The following is a 20603-nucleotide window of genomic DNA, read 5'->3' as shown; positions in this document are numbered from 1 at the left end:
GTTTTTCAAAACAATCCTTTTTCTTGAAAATCTGTGTTTTTGATACCCTTAACAAATGCACATGCTGCCCGCTGCCAGATCTAAAAAAAACACCCCTTTAAACACGTTTTTCTGGTCACCCTTGTGTAGAGCAAAATATTTGACTCCCCCCTCCCCGGTATATTTGACACTGCAAATCTCTTTGTTTCATGGTTGCAATCCCACCAAGAAATTTCAACTCTTAAAGATAAGTTGTAAGAACTTGAGGAAGGTACATTGCGCCAAGGAAAGTTGGTGTTAAAAATTCAACTCTGTTTGATATGAAGTCAATTTTGACTGTCTGTGTTTCATCATTGATGTACATGTAATTCCACCGTGAAAGTTCAAAAACTGAAGAGTATTAAAAACTTTAAACACTTTAAGAAGAGATTTCTCATGGCTTCAAGGAAAATACCAAAGCGCGAGATGACTGTGCAGTCTCTGAAATAACTTTGAGGGCTTAGTCCGAGACTCCACCCAACTTGAGAGATACTGTGACGTGTCGTCTTCACGGTGGTCCGTAATAAGACGTGGATCACTCCCATCATGCATTATTCACTCGGGAGGGGTTTCTTAATTGTCGTTTGTGCTTGAGTGGCAAAACGTTTAATTGTTGTACAGTCCGCATTCTTGGGCGAGCAAGGGATACAAGTTTCTGTTATTTAAAGAGCTGTGTGGTACTTCGCAGGTCAACCAGACTTTCATCAATGGTCTTGAATTTTTAACTAAATCAACCCATGTTATAATTTATATGTTGCAATGTAACTTCTGAAGGTTTCCATGGCAAAGGAGAATATGTGTAGTGGGTTATTTTTTTTATAATATCATATAAATGGTGCTGTACATTGGGACTAGCCTAATTGGGACATAGTGATATACCCTCTGCTTGGGCTCAATTCCCTGGGGTAAGAAAAGGATAGACGATTATCATATCATTGTGCAGTAGATTGAGATATCGAGGATGACACAAACTTCAAACATACTCTAAAAGGACCCATGGCATGCCCTGTTTCATAAACAAATGCATAATTTCTATCACAAGTTTACTATCAGCCAATCACATTGTATGATTTCAGTAGCTTTTAACTGTTAATGCAAAGTTAATACTATAACAAGTTTTGTGAAACACCACCCACCCAGGTAACAAGGTGGAGATGTGAAGAGGGCTGGGAGAGATTGCTCAAACAGCTGAGGAGATGAGAGATTGCCACTGGGCCAAGAAGATAAGATGCCATGTGGTGTTCATACGGAGAAAGAATACCTTGATCAGTCATTCATTACTCATTAGTGTTGTGTTTACACAAAGTGCTTTCAAGTATACTAGTTTTATTATTATTATTATTTTTATAGAATTGTATAATACTCCATTATCGGTCTATGTATTCTATGTAGCCTGGATGTGAAATGAGTCTTACAGTCCTATGATAAATGATAATGCAGTTCTTGTGTTGCGCATGTGTCACATTATGACATATCATCCCTGTGCGATTTCAAAGGACTTTTATTGCCATGGCTTTAGCTCCGCAGCCTTTTTTACAGCACGGAGGCATTTCAAGGAATAAATTCCTGACAGGTACCCATTTACCTCACCTGGGTTGAGTGCAGCACAATGAATTAATTTCTTGCTGAAGGAAGATACGCCATGGCTGGGATTTGAACCCACGACCCTCTATTTCAAAGTAAAAAGACTAATTCACTGAGCTACAACGCTCCAGAAAAATAAAAAAAAAAAACTCACATCCCACACCATCCTTAACAAGAGTTTGTCACAATAGCGGAAGAGGTGTAGGAACTACGATATTCAATATTGCATTCATCTGAGACAAATGTAAAATCCATTAAACAATTTCTTGGGCTACATGTACCTTTTGAGCTCAGCAGCTTGAACTTGCCACATTTTGTCAAGACTTAAAGATTAAGATTAAATCCTGAAATTCTGTTTTAGTTTTACAGAGCGTTTGGAGGTATTTTGGTGCCCCCATATATTCCCCCTCCCCCCCCCCCCCCCGATCTAAGGCCATAATTATCTCCAACTCATTTATGAGAGGAAAGAGTACGTAGGGATTCCCCTTGACCCCCTATTATCTTCTAGAGGTTACTGATCCACCTGAAATAAATACATTGTATCTAATTACACCATAGCATCACTCATAATATATCAATGAAAGCAATATGACTTTAAAATGAAACCCATTTTCATAAATCCCAATGCTACTTGCTAGTTGTATTTTATTAATTTTGCACACACAGACATATATATTTGATAAGAATGCCTTAGAGATGCTTGAAGTCAGCTAAGATCTTTCTTCACATTGATATTCATGTATGTGTACATGAGCAACTGAATAATGAAATGCAATTCACAAATATATTCTGGTTGGTTGCAAATAAAGTTATGTTTGATTTTTGGACTTGTGTTTGATTGCTCTTCATTCTCCGACAGGCCCCTCATACGATTGATAAATGATAAAAATGAATTAATATGCTAATTGTACACACCATATAGAGCATCTAGTAGTAAAACTTACACATACAAGGAACAGTTCTAGTACATTGACATACAACCAAAAGAGACAACACCTGCTGGAAGATTTCTTTAGGTCTGGTTACTCTGGTAGTACCCTCCCTCATTCAAAACCACAGATATCTTGATATATAACTGACATTACTGACTAAGTACTTGGTTCATAAAGCTCCGACCTGAAGGGTTGCAATTGTGATGTGATATGAATCAGTGAGCTTGATTTTGATTCCTGGTCAGAGTTTTGATACTCACTGCCTTGAAAATTGAACTGGACTTCAAGGCCCTATAGCTAGCTGTCACATCGTTCCGTGTACGCCTTACATGTGACTTCAGGTGAAAATATTTTGCTACCCTCAGGTCACCCTTGTTGACGGTATCTCCGCATGCATGTATCTCACACGCAGATGCAGGCAGGAGTGCGTGCAAGTCTGATTTTCCCACAGAAATGTTTTGAACATGCTCATAACTTGTTGCAGGTGAGTTGCGAGTGATTGCCCACAACTCATCCCACAAGGCTTTCACGGAACGATATGACATGGCTTTCACTTTCAAAGTTCCACCAGAGGGCTTCATCCTCGAGTTTCTTGACCCTCAACCAAACCTGCTTTTCCTATGAGCAGCGTACAGGAAAAAGGGAGCTGCTTTACATCTACAAATAGAGCATCATATGTATACTTTGATGAAAATATAAACTATTCTTAATACCAGATAATTGTTTTGTATCGTATCGTCTCGATTTAGAAAAGGAAATCACAGAACGAGGTACCTGTCATTGCCTTACACACCCCAAAATCAACCACAAAACAATTCTCACGTGTATTATTTATCTGTGACTAGGGAAAGATAGCATTGAGAGTTGCTAATTTGATTGATTTTATGGTATCCTCTATTGATTCCATTACCATGTCAATTTCCAGTTTCGCTTTATATGATGGGATGCTTAAAAGTAAGTCCACCCTAGCAAAATTTTGAATAATAAAAAATAAAATTCAAACATATGAGAAAAATCAAATCTCTTCCTGATTTAGATATTTTATGAACAGGACTTAGATATTTATTTAATCTCTGGCTCTTATAACCGGACCCAGTTTCGTTTAAATATTTTCCTCAATGGCATGAAAATGTAATACTGTGTTTTCATTGGCCAGTACAAAATTAATATACATTTAAAGTCTGAATAGTTTTTGTCATCATTTTATGTTATTTTCATTTCTATTCACACCCTTTACCCTAGATGAAAATTGTCAAAAAAAAGATAAAACATATAGATAGCCTCAGCCTCAAGCCTACCATCATATATACACATAAATATTGATTTTATGTTAACATTATGGTCTTGATATGTATGGTTTATGACATAATGTATCACTATTGGTCATGGAATACGAAACTGCACACTTATTAAATTAGTTTCTTATCAGCCAGTGAGAAATAGAGAGACGGACAAGCTTTTTCCTGTTTAAGTTAATCCAAATTTATTATCCTTTAAACCTCTTTTCCTTCTTTAGCTGCATGGATAGAGGATATAATAACCATCTTTCCGTTCCCATAATTGAAACAATCTGTAGGCATATCAGAGTCTTATATATGTATGTAGGAACATGCAACCGAACGATGTTCTAATAGAAAGAATTAAAAATGGTCTGCTAGGTTCAAAAGCCATGAGTGGTTGAACTCTGGCTAGTTTCACAAAGGAACTTATCATGGGTTTGTAGTAATGAGTGGAAATAGAACAAATTAGCGCATCCCCCGTAGCTACAGATCTAACCAATGCAGATTTGTTCAGAGAATTCACGCCATTTAACCTGTCAATATGTGGTCAATTATTGGTTGTTTAACAGGTCATGAAGCTACTCCAAGGGCAGTCGTTATCGACTCCTTTCTTGGCTTTTGTTATTTCCTTCTCACGTTTTAGATGATAGTGTTCTTTGAATATTTAATACTTTTAATAATAATAATATAGGTATTTTTACCCAGGATTTCACTTCAGTTCTGAAAACTGTTCTCCCAGCGGGCCCTGCTAGTATTATTACCCTAGCTGTAGCTGGGCTGCCTAGGCGCTCAAGCATTCAAGGAATTTCTTCCTACCTGGTACCCATTCACCTCACCTGGGTTGAGTGCAGCACATTGTGGATAAATGTCTTGAAAGAAATTACGTCATGGCTGGGATTTGAACCCAAAGATTCAAAGTCAGAAGACTAATCCACTGGGCCGTAATGCTCCACTTAAGAATAAGATGATAGTGATAATTCCTTTTTATTTTCAAAATGATTTATTGCTTTATAGCTTTCATAATACCTAAGAACCTGATCCAGTTGTGCATAAAATTGTAACTTTACCAACAGATTTATGAAACACTACTCTGGGCCCTGTTGCATTAAAGTTACTATTAGTATTATGGTAACTTTGCCATCTAATGGTAACTACTAACAATGCTTATCAGCCAATCAGAATCAAGGATTTCAGATGCCATTGGAAGGCCAAAGTTACCATAATGGTGACTTTTATGCAATGGGGCACTGGGATTGAGAGTAGCAAAGGTTGGCCAACAATTGAAATAAAAATGATATTTATCTGGAAATGAGACTTGGTCCCTATATCCTCAGCATGGTACTATATGTGCCACTTCTACAATGGTCAAGTCAAAAGGTCTTTTAGGGTCAAGGAACTGAGAGTGTTTTATCACATGAATGGTGTTTTGTGAATAATTGTTCATCTTTTCAAGTCAGCACTGCTGCTTTATTGGATCGCGTAATGCACACTCATGTGGGTTTTTTTCATGTCTAGAAATGGGAATATGCATTAAAAGATTTTAATCAAACAAAATGTCTATGATGAAAATATTCCATAGTCAACTTATACTGTAATGAAATATATAATATTCATCTTCTTTGACATCGCACCTGGTGAGTGTTTCATAAAAGCTGTTCGTAAAGTTAAGAGCGACTTTAAGAACTGGTGGACCTTTCTTACGCGCTTAACCAATATCAATGGCGTATAGCATTCACCAAAATAAGGGATCACCAGTCGTTCTTTAAGTCGCTCTTATCTTATCTACAGCTTTATGAATTACCCACCTTCACATGTTACTCATTGTTATATTATGACCTCTTAGAGTTTTTCAAAGGATTTGATCAAACATATCTCTATTTGTGTAAACATTTCTCCTTCTTTTGTTTTGGAACAGGGTAAGAGTGACCATTGGAGCACAAGAAGAATCAGAAACCCTAGCCAATGTGATATCAAATTCTGTCGGTCCCTGCCAGCAAGATACCGCATACACCCCTCCAGAGGTCGATGGTTTCTTCCAGCCTGCATTCATCATTGACTGGTGCAGTGTTTCCATGGTAATGTGAATTGCCTTTTTATTCTTTTCGTCCTTCTTTGATAGTTATTATACATGGGATTAGTAAGTTAATAATGATAAACTTACTTAAATTATTTTTTTGAATGCATTACCAGTATATATTTTTTGGACATTAGTGAGAAAATATAAAACAATATAAGCATTTTCTATATTGATAAATACCTTTGTGAGACCAATTTGACCAATCAATGCAATTTGACCAATCAATGCAATGTAGATTTCAATGAACAATTTTGACACCCATCTTCTTATCATTTAGATTGAATTTTAGTTCAGATTTCTTTTTAAAGATCCTTATTTTGTAATCTACAAAAAATGAGTTAATGGAAATTATTGTTGAAATTTGAAGTTTAATTTCTTATGCTTCCAGTCCATACCTTTGACATTTGATTGAACAAATATTGGAAATATTTTGCTGATTATTTATCTTTAGATGTAAAGATGAATCTGCATTACAGTTATTTTTCTATTGGACCAAAGAAATCTCTTTAATTCATGCAAAATTTGACTCCGCAATTGTAAGTGATATGTCCTTTGCATAATCAGGTCTGAAAAATGATTTCCACATCAGCCAACTATTTGATTTATAAAAGGTCATCTTATATTATACTTCATGTAAATGTTTTTTTCAGGTAACGCCTATATTTTTTCACCTTTCTCATAAATACATTTTTGCTTTCACATTTTTTTCCTTTTTACTTCAAGACCGCAGTACCTCCATCACAACCCCAGAATGAATCAACTCCCGTTTTCTTGGGAGGGATGTACGATCCCCCTGCCATGCAAACTGAAGATAGCGATCGTTTTCTAGAGTTCCTATTACTGGTGGTTGTCCCGTGTGCCATCATGTTCTGTTCTATGCTTGTCTTGGGCTACCTCATGTGCTGCGGGCGGAGCAGACGGTAAGGACATGCATCCATTAGCCTGTAATCTTGACCCAATTTCATAAAAAAGGAGTTGCTATGGTAGCAATAGGGACATTCTGCTTCCTGATTGTCTCTTCCAATGAAAGTTGACATTCCAGCAATATTTGATATCTTAGCAACTCTTTGGCCCAAATTCACAAAGGTGGTTTTGAAAACCCACGGTTGAGTCCATGGTTTATGCAGAATTCCTTATATAAATTACGCTTATTTTACCACACATATTTCAAAGAGTCCAATACTGATACACACTTTTCTCACAGTGCGCCAAATTGACGCCTGTTGCCGTGGTTATCCACGCTATTTTATTCCGGAGTCCATTGTTTTGAATTAATGAGTCCACTCTTCAAACAGTGAACTCATGAGTAAAATAGCGTATCTAACCATGGTAACAGGCGTCAATTTGGCGCACTGTGACAAAAGCGCGCATCTGCCTGGGAAATTTTTTATACGTGCTAAATTAAGCATAATTTATGGAAACCATGGATTCCACCATGGGTTTTCAAAGCCACCTTTGTGAATTCGGGCCTTTATGAAATTGGACCCTTCAACCATGGTCTAACGCTGTGCTTTAATTATGGGAAGCACAAAAAATAAAAGATTCTGCTCATATCATGTAATTCTTATGTTTACTAATCCCTTGCTTTCACTTTGAAAAAAATAATTCAGCTATCAATCCCAGAGAGTTATGAATGATTCAAATTTTCGCCACAATTGGCTCTCCATAATTAAACCGCAGCGTTAGACCAGAGTTTAATTGAAACCCGAGCTTTGAATACAGGTAGATGTTTTTTTTTTTAATTTTTCATGGGGTTATTCTTTTTATAATTAAAATAAGCATCCTCTATGCTATGTTGCATAAATTAAACCATTGATAACAACTTTACCATCACTATAACTACCACAACATATGATGTGGAAGAAGTTCATTGTGGTGAAGGATTGAGTAGAGGAAATAACCAGTTGTCCCACTACGTTTGAAACATCATGAGACGACTGGTTATTTCTTCTACTCAATACCACTACGTAGTTATCACATCAGCCCATCAAACTTATGATTTCCAACATAAAAATTGTATCTTTCAATTTCATTCTGAGAGCGTAGGCCTATATTGTTGAATACTACCAAAATGAACAATGAGACACATGAAGTACTTCTTTTTAGTGCAATATATTATTTAATTAATAGCATCGATGTGTGTCAGAGTTTATCTTTATTTGTGATTTTAGACTGATACCCGAAGCACTGCTTCCTGATTGAAATAGATTAAAATCATGACTGAATCAGAGAAACAAATAGAAAAGTTAATTAGACCATATCAAATAAATGGCATTCAACGGTCCAGACGTATATTTAGTATATACTTGCCAAATCAAGCTATCTTTCTCTGCATGCCTCAATTCTTCCTATCTTAAGATCAATATGATCAGATTTCTTACAGACGATGCAGAGTCCATGGGGATTTACAGAACCAATTTTCACAGTTCTTGTAATCAGTGACAAGATTCAAGTCCCTGTTACAAGCTACTGAAATCCTGGAAATTCTATTGGCCATCAGCAATATTGTAATAGGTTTCGAGCATTTGTCACTGGAATGCAGGATTAAACCAAATTAAACAAACGATTTTGAAACAGTGCCATGTTAATGAATGGGCTTCGGCCTACTGGTAAATCTCTTTTCAATTCCTTTCCTATTTCCACCTTCGCCCGAGGGACCTGTTTATCGGGTAGTGATCCCAATTTATTTTGATGTTTTTATCAAGACTGCCCTCAATCAGTGTCCACCTCCAGCCGACCAGTTCATAATAAATTCATCGTGAGATTAGCGTTACCATGGCAACTGCACCATAATCAACTCTGATGACCTGCCCAATAGCCCACCTCCTTTCCCTTCATTCCTGATTTGAAGGTTTGATTACGTCGGTCTTTAATCCTCAAGATTTAGCAAACACTTAATGTGGTTTTAGGAATTATTGAACTGAGACGTGAACTTATCTGATTGCTTTTCTTAAAACCTTCCATCTCAGAAACATCTAGGTAATTGTTAGATTTGTATAAATCAAGACATCAATCTCTCTCTTGGTTAGAGGTGTTTCACATGACTCTTAGAGTAAGGGTGGTCCATGAAATATGATAATCCCACTTTCCTGAACTTACATCCTGTGGTAGCATGATCAGCTCTTGATAGCCTCCCAGAAATAATTGAGGATTTAACTTGAAATGAGGCAAATCTCCAACCACTTTCCTTCAGAAAAAAAAAATATGCCTTTGGTGTTCTGGTGCAATCTTTCACACCGATGTGGTTCGGGGAAACTCACCAGCTTTCTTCTTGTTAGTCAGGCGCTATAACATTTCCTCATCAAAACTTGAACTTTTTTCAATCCTCTTATTTTCTTCATGAACAGCATTTAGAGTGCATACCTTTCACTTTCGGTCCCGGCACACAATCAAGCAGAATCTGCTAGATTTAGTGGATCTGATTTTGCCCTATTGGATAGTCATTTGGTACATTATTGATGGCGAAATTAAATAAGGCTGCAGATGGTTTGGATGTAGATGTTTTCTGTAACTGCATGCTTTTCCAAACAAAAGGCTGCAATCATTCAGAAATCAGGGCCCCGTCTTACAAAGAGTTACGATTGATTGGATCAATCTCAAGTATATGGAAATCAATCAATGTCATAATTTTTCTTAAGGAAATTTGCTCATTGTCCTTTGAAAACAAAAACAGCGAAAAGCATACTAAATTGTCAAGAAAAACAGTGAATGTATGAATATACATAATTTCTACAAAATATTTTGACAAAACCATGTAATTTCAGATGTTGACATTGCTGGCTTTCCATAGTTGCGATTGATCGTATCAATTGCAACTCTTTGTAAGACGGGGCCCAGTACTTATTGCAGTCACGTTAATGAGAGGCACCTGATGGGTTTTTTAGTTGAAGTAAAATAAATCAGTGTACCTTAACAATGCCGACTGGAAATCTATCAGACTTTGACATCCTACATTTTCTTTGATTTTATCACACAATAAATGAGACCATCTGAGATTCCTAGTTGCTATTTTTAATCCCCTTCTTCCTTTTCCATCCATAGAATTGATGATAGATGAAAAGATTAGACATTCAAATCTAGACCTCTATCTTGAAAAGTAATATTTGATCTCACCTTTTTGGCATTCATCAACCACCCAAGGAGTTAAAATGAAATAAAACAGAATTTCATTGGAGCATAGTATTTTTTTTAATAATATGTCATTGTTTGATCAGGAACAAGCAATTCTGCAATTTAGCTCTAATAAGGTGTCTGAAACTTACATCATTAAAGATTTTTCCTCTTTTTTGTGTGTGAGGGTATGGCTTTGTCTGTATTTACCTTTTGCCCATATTCCAGGCCTGCATATTCAGATAGAAATAGTCATCTCATTCTTTAAATACATGAACAGAAAGAATATTTGAATTATGCATTTGTAAAAACAGTTATAAAGGTGAAGACAGATAATTCTTTCAGTCTGGTAAAAAACCATGATTTTTATAAGAGTATTAAAAATGCAGAAAATAAAGAGAAAATGAAAATTATTAGTTAGGCATACATGTAGATCAAATTCATGATTTGTATTAAGATATCTAGAGATAGATTGAAAAGATTTAAAAATATATACATAGCTGTTAGGTTGTGATTTTAATATCTTTAACTTGTGTAAGAGGGTGGGAAGCTTTTGGCTAAGGAAATTTGAAACAGTTGTGGCATAATAAATGTTATGATCTTTTAACAAAAATAGAGAAATAGATAGAAGTTTATAAAAGATTGTTTTCTTAAATCAAAGATGAATTTCAAAATGTTGTAGATTTCAACATAGAGAGCTTCTTTGAGATCCTGATCCAACCCAGTCCTGTGGAAACCAGACTTTAATAGAATCCATTAAACATCAAAAAACAAAATATGGATGTATTCAGAGACTGCAGATCAATTTCTAGTTGTATTTATTATATCTAATTGCTTTGACCCTCTGGTTTTACACTTCTTATTAAAAAGTCCTTGAGAAATTGTTGATGATAATTATACAGATTTCCTTGATAATATCCCTTGTGCGATCGGTCTCAAGTTCGAGCTAATCTCTTGCTAGCATGCCTCCTGTCTACATTGCATTTTCTATTTCCTTTATTTCCTTTGGAGCAATTTGTTCTACCTTTCCAGTGTTGATTTATTCATTCGCGTAAAAATATGTTTCTTTTTAGAAATGCTTCTTTTTTGTCGTCCATTTGCATGTAAATGTTATTTCTTTAAGAATAATATCAAGATAATATCCTCTTTCAGTCTTTTTCGTTCTCTTTTGTTATATGCCCATTCCTTCTCTCTCCCTCTTCTCTCTTCAACCATTCCCTCTTTCTCATTATCCCCCTCTCTCTCTCTCTATCTGTCCATCTATCTGCCCTCCTCCTCGCATCTCTCTATCATCCTCTCTCTTACAAAAGATAAAATAAAATTATATTTCCATTGTGATGCATTATTTGTCTCTCAATGTCGAACAATCATCTTAATTTGTCGCCTTAATTTTTTCCCCAAAGAATAGTTCAAATTTAGTCCTATCTTTCTCAAGATAAGTCCCTCAAGGGATATGAACTGTCCTCCAGTTTGGTAAAGGTCATTGACCCATAGGATATAATCCTAGCGATGTGGAAAGCAGAAATGTTCAGGTTCTAGCGATCGTCCTCCATGCCATCTGTCGCCAAGAGAGGGCTCACACTGACCTTTCGTGATAGAGAAAGATTCCAAGATAGATTTGGGATGCTGTGGAGGAGATAGAGCAAGATACAGCTCTCGAAGGACGTGTTGAAATTATCAGAGAATAAGGGATAGCATTATGTGATAATAATGATAATAACATACTGATTTGTACGGCTCAGAAACTATGTGCATATATTCTTCTGCACTGTAAGAGTCCCTGAAATGCTTGAAAACAAAACTTTTTTTAAGGGAAAGAAAAAAAAGTACGGAAAAATAATTGAAAAGATAGGTTTTAAATCAAAGTTTGAATGTTTCTACTGATGGAGAGGATCTAATTACATATGGCAAGCCATTCCATAATTCTGGGGCTGCACAGGCAAATGTACAATCTCCCAAAGTAATATTTGTATTCAGAGTAGGGATGTGACGTAGCAAATTATCGTTAGAACTGCACAGGTTGTGGATGTGTCTGTGAACTTTGCTTTTACATTTATAGTCAAACTTTTCTTTAGTGGCCACCTGTCTATAGTGAAACCTGTCTGTAGTGGCCGACAATTCGTGTCCAGTTTGAAGGAAATATGTTTTATTACCTCTCTAAAATGGCCAACTGTTTCCCTGGGGTGGCATCTATAGACAGTTTTGACTTGTACACAGTAGACGATAAGGGGTATAATTGAAAATAAAAGAGAGAGAAAAAGAAAATGTGTGTGTAACTATGGCTTTGCTATAAATGGATATGATTAAAGATCATTGATAAGAATGGGAAAAAAAGAGGATAGAGAGATAGGGGTAAAAGATTAGATTAGGAGAAACAGAAGAGAAAAAAGGGGGCGAGAGAGTGGGGAGGAGAGGGGAGAAAATGCATTTATTCTGAAGATTCAATTTTGTTATACTTGGACGTCCAGGGACAAAGACAAATTTAATCCAATGAGGAAAAGTGATTGAATAAAAAATGATTTAATGTGAATGATTAAAATTCGACACTTGTTCAACATATAATTCAATTTTCTTTGTTTTATTTTTTATTCTTGCAGGAAGGAACTGGCCAGCACATCTGAGTAAGTATATACACACAAATTACATCTAAACATTACACCAGATAAAAAAAAGAAAGAATATATAAATACAACACCAGCCCTTATTTCCTCCGAATCCCCAAAGCAGGTTTCTTAGAAGGAAATCCCTTTGATTTCATTTCCAATATTCAGGTTAACAGGTACAATTTGATTATTTCATTTCTCTCTCTTGTAAAAAACCATTCTCCCTCCGTTTCAAGAAGTGGAAGGTGGCCGTGTAATTTGAATCGGTTGGGGGAAATTTGATTACAAGTTTGGGGAGATTTCTGCACCATCACCACGGAGCGTGTTTATTTTGGTTCCGTGATTGATGCGCTGGAAATTTAAAGCAGGGAAGTTTCTTCGATAGAGACCGGTGGTTTGCGTCTACACAGCTGTTTCCAGTATTAAGTGTCCACTTTGCTGATTTGTACTGACCGGAAGATTGCATGTCAGTCATGCTACTGGAAATAAACAAGTTAATAATTGTACTGTCATTGTGATTTTGGGGCTTACTACTTTAAAGGCATATAGTGTTGTGGTCCAGCCTTTCGTTCACTTAGTTTTATCTTTATGTTTTTAATTTTAGAAGTTTCCTTTCAGCATACATTGTTATGTTTACTCTCTTGATAATGGTTCGGTTTGTATTGTTGAATTTGAAAAACAATTTTGTTAGGTTATTCGGGGAGGGTAGTTAACAAAGATTTAAGTATGACCAAAAAATCCCAATAGTGCTTGATTTATGTTAGAAACATTTCACCGCATTGGTCAGATATTACGCTGGGATCCGCTTCTCTGGATATTAATGAGATTACGCATTGAATATCACGTGGCAATTGGTATTCATATGCAGTTTTGATTCAGACATTACTTTTTCTGGAACCCCCCCCCCCCCCCCCCCCCGATTTCATTTTTGCCTTTTCTTGTTGCAAGTTCACTAGAAAGGGTATTTGTCTTTTTGATATCCATTATTATTTTTACTCTCTCCACCTAGGTGGTAATTAGAAATAGATCTCACTATTTCTGTTTCTGTTATGGTAACTCCCATAGGAACTCAGGAGGATTGCTTTATGCTTGTATAATGCCAAGCTGGTATATAACCAATTACATAGGAAAAATTTTACATCTTAGTTAATCAGACATAGTGGCTGACTTTAAAGACAACAGGGCCCCGTCTTACAATCAATATCAAGTATATGGAAATCCATCAATGTCATAATTATTTCTTTAGGAAATTTGCTACTTAATGTCCTTTGAAAACAGAGAGAAGCAAACTGAATGGTCAAGAAAACTGTGAATGTATGAATATACATTATTTTTAGGAAATATTTTTGACAAACTTGTATTTTAGGTGCTGACGTTGCTGGCTTTCCATAATTGCGACTGATCGTATCAATCGTAACTCTTTGTAAGACGGGGCTCAGAAATTACTCTCAGGTCTTTTTATCAAAGTGAAGACATGGCAGAGAGGGATTCAAACTCACAACCTTGCGATCACGAGTTGAATTAATCAATTGACCACGCGACCCATATGCGTCCTGTATCTCATGCCCAAACTCGACATTTTTCTAAGTTTATTCATAATTTGAAATAAATATCAAGATATAAGCCCATCCCACTATGAAGGTGGATTGAAAGTGTTTTCTAGCCTACAGGTATGAAACAGTCGCCATGGAAACTGATCCTTGTCAACACAGTCCAGATGTTCATAGTCTAGACTCTAACATCCCAGCAACAAATCATAACATGGATTAACAATCTGATTGCTATGACAGGGATAATACAGGTTAGATTTACCAATAGTGGAAGAAAACTTTATTATAAGTAATTGACTGAAGGGTCTTGCATTGGTTTTATTCTTGTAAAGTTGAGTTCATTGAATTACTAAACCATATAATTCAATTTGACTTCATTTCAATTTTTTTTCATTTAATTTATTTTCATATTTCTCATTTGACTTTTGGGTCACATAAAAAAAGCAGCAACAATAATGCATAATATGAAATTACAGACAAATAAAAAGTATACAAGTATATTGATACATTTAGTCAAGTTATAACGTCAAAGAAATATGATGGGACCTACATAAAACTAAAAAAGCAAGCATTTAATAAAAGAAGTAATTAATAAATGGTGGAAGGCAAATCAAATTTGATGACCTTATAAAACCATTTTAGACAACTTTGACTCTTCTTTATTTTTTTTCAGTTGGTGTGATATTAATTTAACAGGATCTCTATTACACTGTGAAAATTTAAACTTAAGGATATTTTCAGGTTCTTTATAAAATCCTGCATAAAGCTTTGATAAAGGTTTAATAATGTAAATTGTATTTTGTGGTACCTTCTAGCATTTCAATCTTGAGTGACTGGAGTAAATGAGTAAATGGAGTGACTGTTAGATCTTATTTCATATTATATTTGTGAAAATCCATTTTACATTTAAAAACATCTAATACCCTCTCTCATAATGGTTTTTATTATTCTTAAAAAGGTCCTTCAAATACTTAAACAAATTTGTTTACAAATTTGATGATTGCAAATAAGGAAGCTACAAGAAAGACATGAAAGCAGGATCATTCATAAAATGGTGCGATATTTTGCAAATAATCCCAAGTTGAGATAGAATTGCAATTTCAAGATTAATCCTACAAACTTTGATAATTGCGTATCCATTACAAATAATCTCGAGATTGTTCAGATCGGGATAATCTGTCTGATCAGAAATAGCGCGCTAAGTTGAAAACTCGGGCTGGTGCAAACGGCCCTATAATGATAAATTTGAATAACACTTGTGTTAGGGAATTCTGCATTTTATGACAGGCTTTTAAGATGATGAAGAATTTGTAAGGTAGTCAGAAGGCTTAGGGGTTGGTAGATTCAAGAGATATAAGACCCGATATTGATCCTTTCCTTACCTGAGGGTATCAGTGGGTTGGTTCAAGAATCATGTTCACATTGCATGCTACATGTATGAGTGGTGCACAACCCCACTCCCATGTATTGCCCAGGGCCAAGAAAGTAGTACTACCATGTGGTCTTGGTGTGACTTGCCTGAAACATGGCCATGGGGACATTCCTTTTGCACTGCCCTTGTGATGCTTAACCTGGCAAGTTTCATGCCTAAAAGAGGATGAAATTTGACATTTGATACAAAAGCAGGGCGATGAAAGTTTTTTGTTTCACGAGCGGAGTTCGTCACTGCAAGAGGAATTGCTTAAAGGTATAACCCAGCCTTATTTGGGGCAGGCGTGTTGATAATAAGATCCTTCATAGTTCTAGGGTCTTTAGGGAAGGGGGAAGAGGGGAAGGAGGAGGGGGAAGGATGAGATCTTTATCAGTGTTCTGTCAGGACATTACTCAAGACAGTCCCACCTCCTAACAATCAACATTGTCTTGGTTTGGTTATGGGAGCGAGGAATGCAACATATGTGTTTACATGTTTCACCTCATGAACTCAGTCTGCAGGCACAGACCCTGATTGAAACTTTGATCAACAAGCGGGTCTTCACACAAGACTAGTGCAGGTAAAACTTGCTGCACACAAGCTATTGTAGGCTTCGCGTTCAGAACACCTAACTGAGGTGAAGGGTTGGCACAGCAATCTCACATGAAGTCATGAACAACAAAAAATGCTAGGATCTAACAGATGGATTATCCTTTGGATTTGGTCAAATATAGTAATTTTCAAAATATTACCAAAGCCATGTCAAAAATAAAGTCATGTGTGCACCAATAAACGATTGCCAGAATAGTCCCCAGGGAGTGGAGATGGTGCACTTTTTGTGTGGAACAACGATGGATCCTATATCCAGGGTAATAATAATTACAATATAAAGCGCTTAAAAACCAATGTATGAAGCGCTATATAAATGAAGCTATTATTATGAAGAAACATTGTAATTTTCACTGTAATTTCACAGATAATTTTGCTCCATGCCAATCAGAAGGAAGGATTGCAGTAGCTTACATGACATTGTTAGTGAAAAAATACAGTTGTTTTTGTTTAATAAAATGCTCACTAGTTTTTCTTTTGATTGGAGGACATGTTGGTTTCACAAATTTATCATAGAGATATACATGTAGTTCATATTTTTGTTAAAATGAGCAAATGATACAAGGTGTTTTCTTATTTTGTTGCCGATCAAAGGGGGAAAGGTCTTAAAGAGTGAGATCATGTTTCTTAGTCACAATGTTAGCGGGAGGGTGACCTCACTATTAGCATTCTCCTCATTCAAATGCCTATAACATTCTTATTATCTCATTCTCTCAAACTTTCAGTATTCTTTGATCTTTGATCTTTGTATTTTCACACTGCAACTTATTCCAAGGCTTCCATTCCCCCCTTCAAAGGCATTTTTCACAGGTCTGAAATGTGGTCTTACTTTTTGAGTATGAATAAGATCTATGACCCATTGGTCCTGGGAGACCTGGATGCATGGGAAACAACCATTTCCTTCTTCAAAGATACTGGTCTGCGTCTGCCCTAACGAGGGCAGCAAACCGCTCGTTATTATCTCTCACGATGGTGGAAGTGATTATGAAGATGGTGTTTTCTAAGACAGCAGAGTCGGTAACTTGAAACCGGTAGTTTTGTGTCACATGCCGTTAGAAACTCTCTTGCGGTCCATAAAGAGATTATCATGAAGAAAAATCTCCTGGCCCTAGGGTAAACAAAAACTCAATTCTAAACCCCAAAAGATCAAGGTATGATGTTGAAGAAAGCACACTAACCAGTATTTGTCCTAGCTTTGTCTATTTATTGAAACATACAGCTAGATGGACAATGTTTTCATGAATTATATATATCAATATATGTATATTTATATGTATATAATGGTAATTCAAAAAAGAAAGATGGTAGAAGTATTGATTTAGTACCAGTTGGTTTGGATTAAAATCATTATTTTTCATCAAGAAATAATATTGAAAGTATGAGAGTGGCATCTGCTAGAATACTGTGATTCATCCAGTTGACATTCATGTCATGGAGTATATGATTTCAAGAATGTAATCTACATGTAATTAACCCTATCATGTCTATTACCTAACAGACTCCCTAACCATACTGCAACTTTTACGGAAACAGTAAGATTTGCATTAACAGCAAATGGTAATATTTACATTGGAAAAGCACTTGGAGCATGATTACACTGTATTCCTTGGATTGCATATGAAACTGTCTGGGTATCGTTATGTTATGTTGGAAAGCACATAGAGGTTATCTGTTCTTAAAATCCCTTTACATATTCCACTAGTACATCAATTCTGGACAATTCGTCTATTGCCCTCTCGTGGGCTGAATTTGTCAGTCTGATTGAGAAGCTTTACCATGGAAAGAAAAGACAGGGACTTACATGTATGTTCACACCAAAAAAACTTAAGGCCTTCATTGCCATAGCAACTTATGTGTAGAACCCAGTTTTACAAAATGTACAATCAATGGTAATTTTTCCATCAATAGTCATCAGGAAAAAAATAATCGGCTGTTGAGCTCTGTAACAATGCTACTTTAATAAACATATCAGAGAAAATTTTGATGCCAAGTTTTATCGAGCAGCAGGTGTGTGATCTTTGCTATATAAAAACAACACTTCCATCAAACCTGAGCCTGTACTAGTTCTAGTCTTCAGCAGATCACAAACTCCTTCCTGTCTTTCAAGAAAATATTCCAAAGCCATATTCCTTCTTAGAGTCAAGTAAAACTGACAACAAGAAGGATGTCAAGATGTAGACCATTTCTCACCATAAAACTGATCTACTTGTGATTCCCTGTGCACTTTGACATATACAAATGTTCTCCTGGTGCTTCGGAGACAACGGGATGAATTGACACGATCTTTGGTTGATTTTGATAAGGACTAGCTGTCTCCAAAGCTTAATGATTGCCTCAAGGGTGTGTCCTGTCCACCTCAGAAATTTGAAGACACTCCTGGAATGAACCAGGAAATAATGGCAATACCCTTTCTTCCAGGGTTATATCCATATTTTTTAATATATGTCCATGAAAGTTCTTTAAAGTTGTTTTGACAAAGGTTCTCTTGAACTTTTGTTATCTTTGAGAATCAATTCTCAAGACCTGCATCTTCCAGCATCTACCATCCCTCTTTTAGCAAGTTTGGTGATTACTAAGTTTAATCACTGGTCCTTCAGGGGATATCATCATCTGTCAACGCTCATCCTGCCCAGTATAATGGCCAAACAATGACGGGCAGTGAATCGCTTTGTGAGATCATGCAACACGATAGGTAACAGGGCTTTCGCGAATCATTCCCAATTTCCTCAACCAATAAACTTTGGAGCGAGCCATCTGACCACAGGCAAAGTTACGTGCCTCTTGTATGCATGGAGACCTCCTGTTGTAGTCTTAATCCCATTTCCTTCATTTTCCTTTTTGAAATTTTGCCCCAGTTCAACTTTGTGGAACAGAGCATGTCTCCTCACGTCAGGTCAGTAAGGTTCTATTAGAGGTCTGTTGGTCCGATTGGTCCGTTTAGGGTGGTGTTAGTACTTTGGTGGTCCTTATTGGTTGGTTAGGGTGATGTTAATGGTTCAGTAGTCCTCATTGAGTGGTTTATAGTGCTGTTAATGGTTCATTGATCCTTATTTAGTGGTTTAGGACGCTGCTAATGGTTCCGTGGTCCTTGTTGGTTTAGGGTGCTGTGAATGGTTCAGTGATCCTCATGGGTTGGGTGCTGTTAATGGTTCAGTGGTCCTCATTGGTAGGTTTAGGGTGCCATTAATGGTTTGGGGTCCTCAGTGGTAGCTTATGGTGCTGTTAATTGTTTAGTAGTCCTCAATGGTTGGTTTATGGTGCTGTTAATGGCTCAGTAGCCCTCAATGGTTTGTATAGGATATCTTAATGGTTCGGTAGTCCTCGTTGGTTGGTTTAAGGTGCTGTTAATGGTTTGGGGTTCCTCATAGGTACATGTAGATAGATGATAGATAACAGTGCTGTTAATTGTTCAGCACATTTTTCTTAATGGTGAGTTAAGGGTGCGTTTATTTTTTTTCAGTCATTCTCACTTTTATTTGAGATGATGTTACTGGTAAACCAGTCCTGCTTATCTGGTTTGGTCCTCTTGCTCATATTGCTCAAAATTAGACATATAATTGATTGCCTCACCCCACATACAAACTTAAACCATTATTTAATGAATTAATCCTGCTGTGTGCCTTTTATCACCTATTTCATAACAAATTCTTGTTCACCATTTCTTTTATTTTCATTTCACACGTTTTGCATACTAATACATGGACTTGATGGACATTCAAAAGTGGGTGGGGGAGACTAGCTTGTAGCTGATTTTAGTAAAATACTGAACAATGAATAGTTCAAATCAATACCAAATTTCATCTTTTTTCTCATATTACATTTTTGTTCAGTTGCTTCATATTCGGCACCAGGTTTGTATAGCATTCCATACCTTTGCTCTTGGAATCTGCCTACATACTCTTGATCATCTCCTTTCTACCATATTGCTCTTTATAAACGTGGCAGTTACACCCATACCAGTCATATCAAAGTGTGTGTTTCGTTGTAATTTGAATGACATGATCAGTTTGGAGGTGGTGGAGTGACTGTAACGTGACCTATTAAAGATTGCCCTGGGGGGCCAGTCAAATATATACACATGCGTGGCCAAATTATTATGAACACCCCCTTAACAAGTTCTTCTCTGTGTGCGTGCAAAATAACCCCCTAAACAAGTTATTGTGCGGGCTTTATATACACATTTTGGCCCCTAAACAAGTTGTCGCCAGAATATGACCTCGGGGAAAAAGCTTGGGGTAAAAAATCATACCCTAAACACGTTTGGCTAGTCTTAAAAAAAAACATACCCTGCGATTGATCATTGACCAGTCTTTCAAAACTACCCCTTTTTTTTAAATCGGTGTTTTTGATACCCTTAACTAGTGCACGCGCAGCCCGTGTCCAAAACTGAAAAAAAAACAACTTTTTTTGGTCACGAGTGTGTACAGCA

At 36.4% G+C, this 20603-nt stretch overlaps 1 protein-coding gene across 2 annotated transcripts in view; it reads left to right on the top strand.

Moving 5' to 3' along the window:
• The window catches only part of LOC121417447 (epsilon-sarcoglycan-like), an 86668-nt gene that overhangs the window by 46286 nt on the left and 19779 nt on the right, over positions 1-20603 (top strand). For both annotated transcript variants that reach the window (XM_041611165.1, XM_041611172.1), the window contains exons 6-8: positions 5730-5889; positions 6615-6811; positions 12599-12622. In XM_041611165.1, coding sequence (XP_041467099.1) covers positions 5730-5889; positions 6615-6811; positions 12599-12622 — 381 coding nt within the window. The remainder of the gene's footprint in view (positions 1-5729; positions 5890-6614; positions 6812-12598; positions 12623-20603) is intronic.

The sequence above is a fragment of the Lytechinus variegatus genome, chromosome 1 (genome assembly GCF_018143015.1).
Source record: "Lytechinus variegatus isolate NC3 chromosome 1, Lvar_3.0, whole genome shotgun sequence".
Taxonomy (NCBI): Eukaryota; Metazoa; Echinodermata; class Echinoidea; order Temnopleuroida; family Toxopneustidae; genus Lytechinus; species Lytechinus variegatus.
The sequence above is the reverse complement of the archived record's forward strand: the minus strand, read 5'-3'. Positions and strand labels throughout refer to the sequence as shown.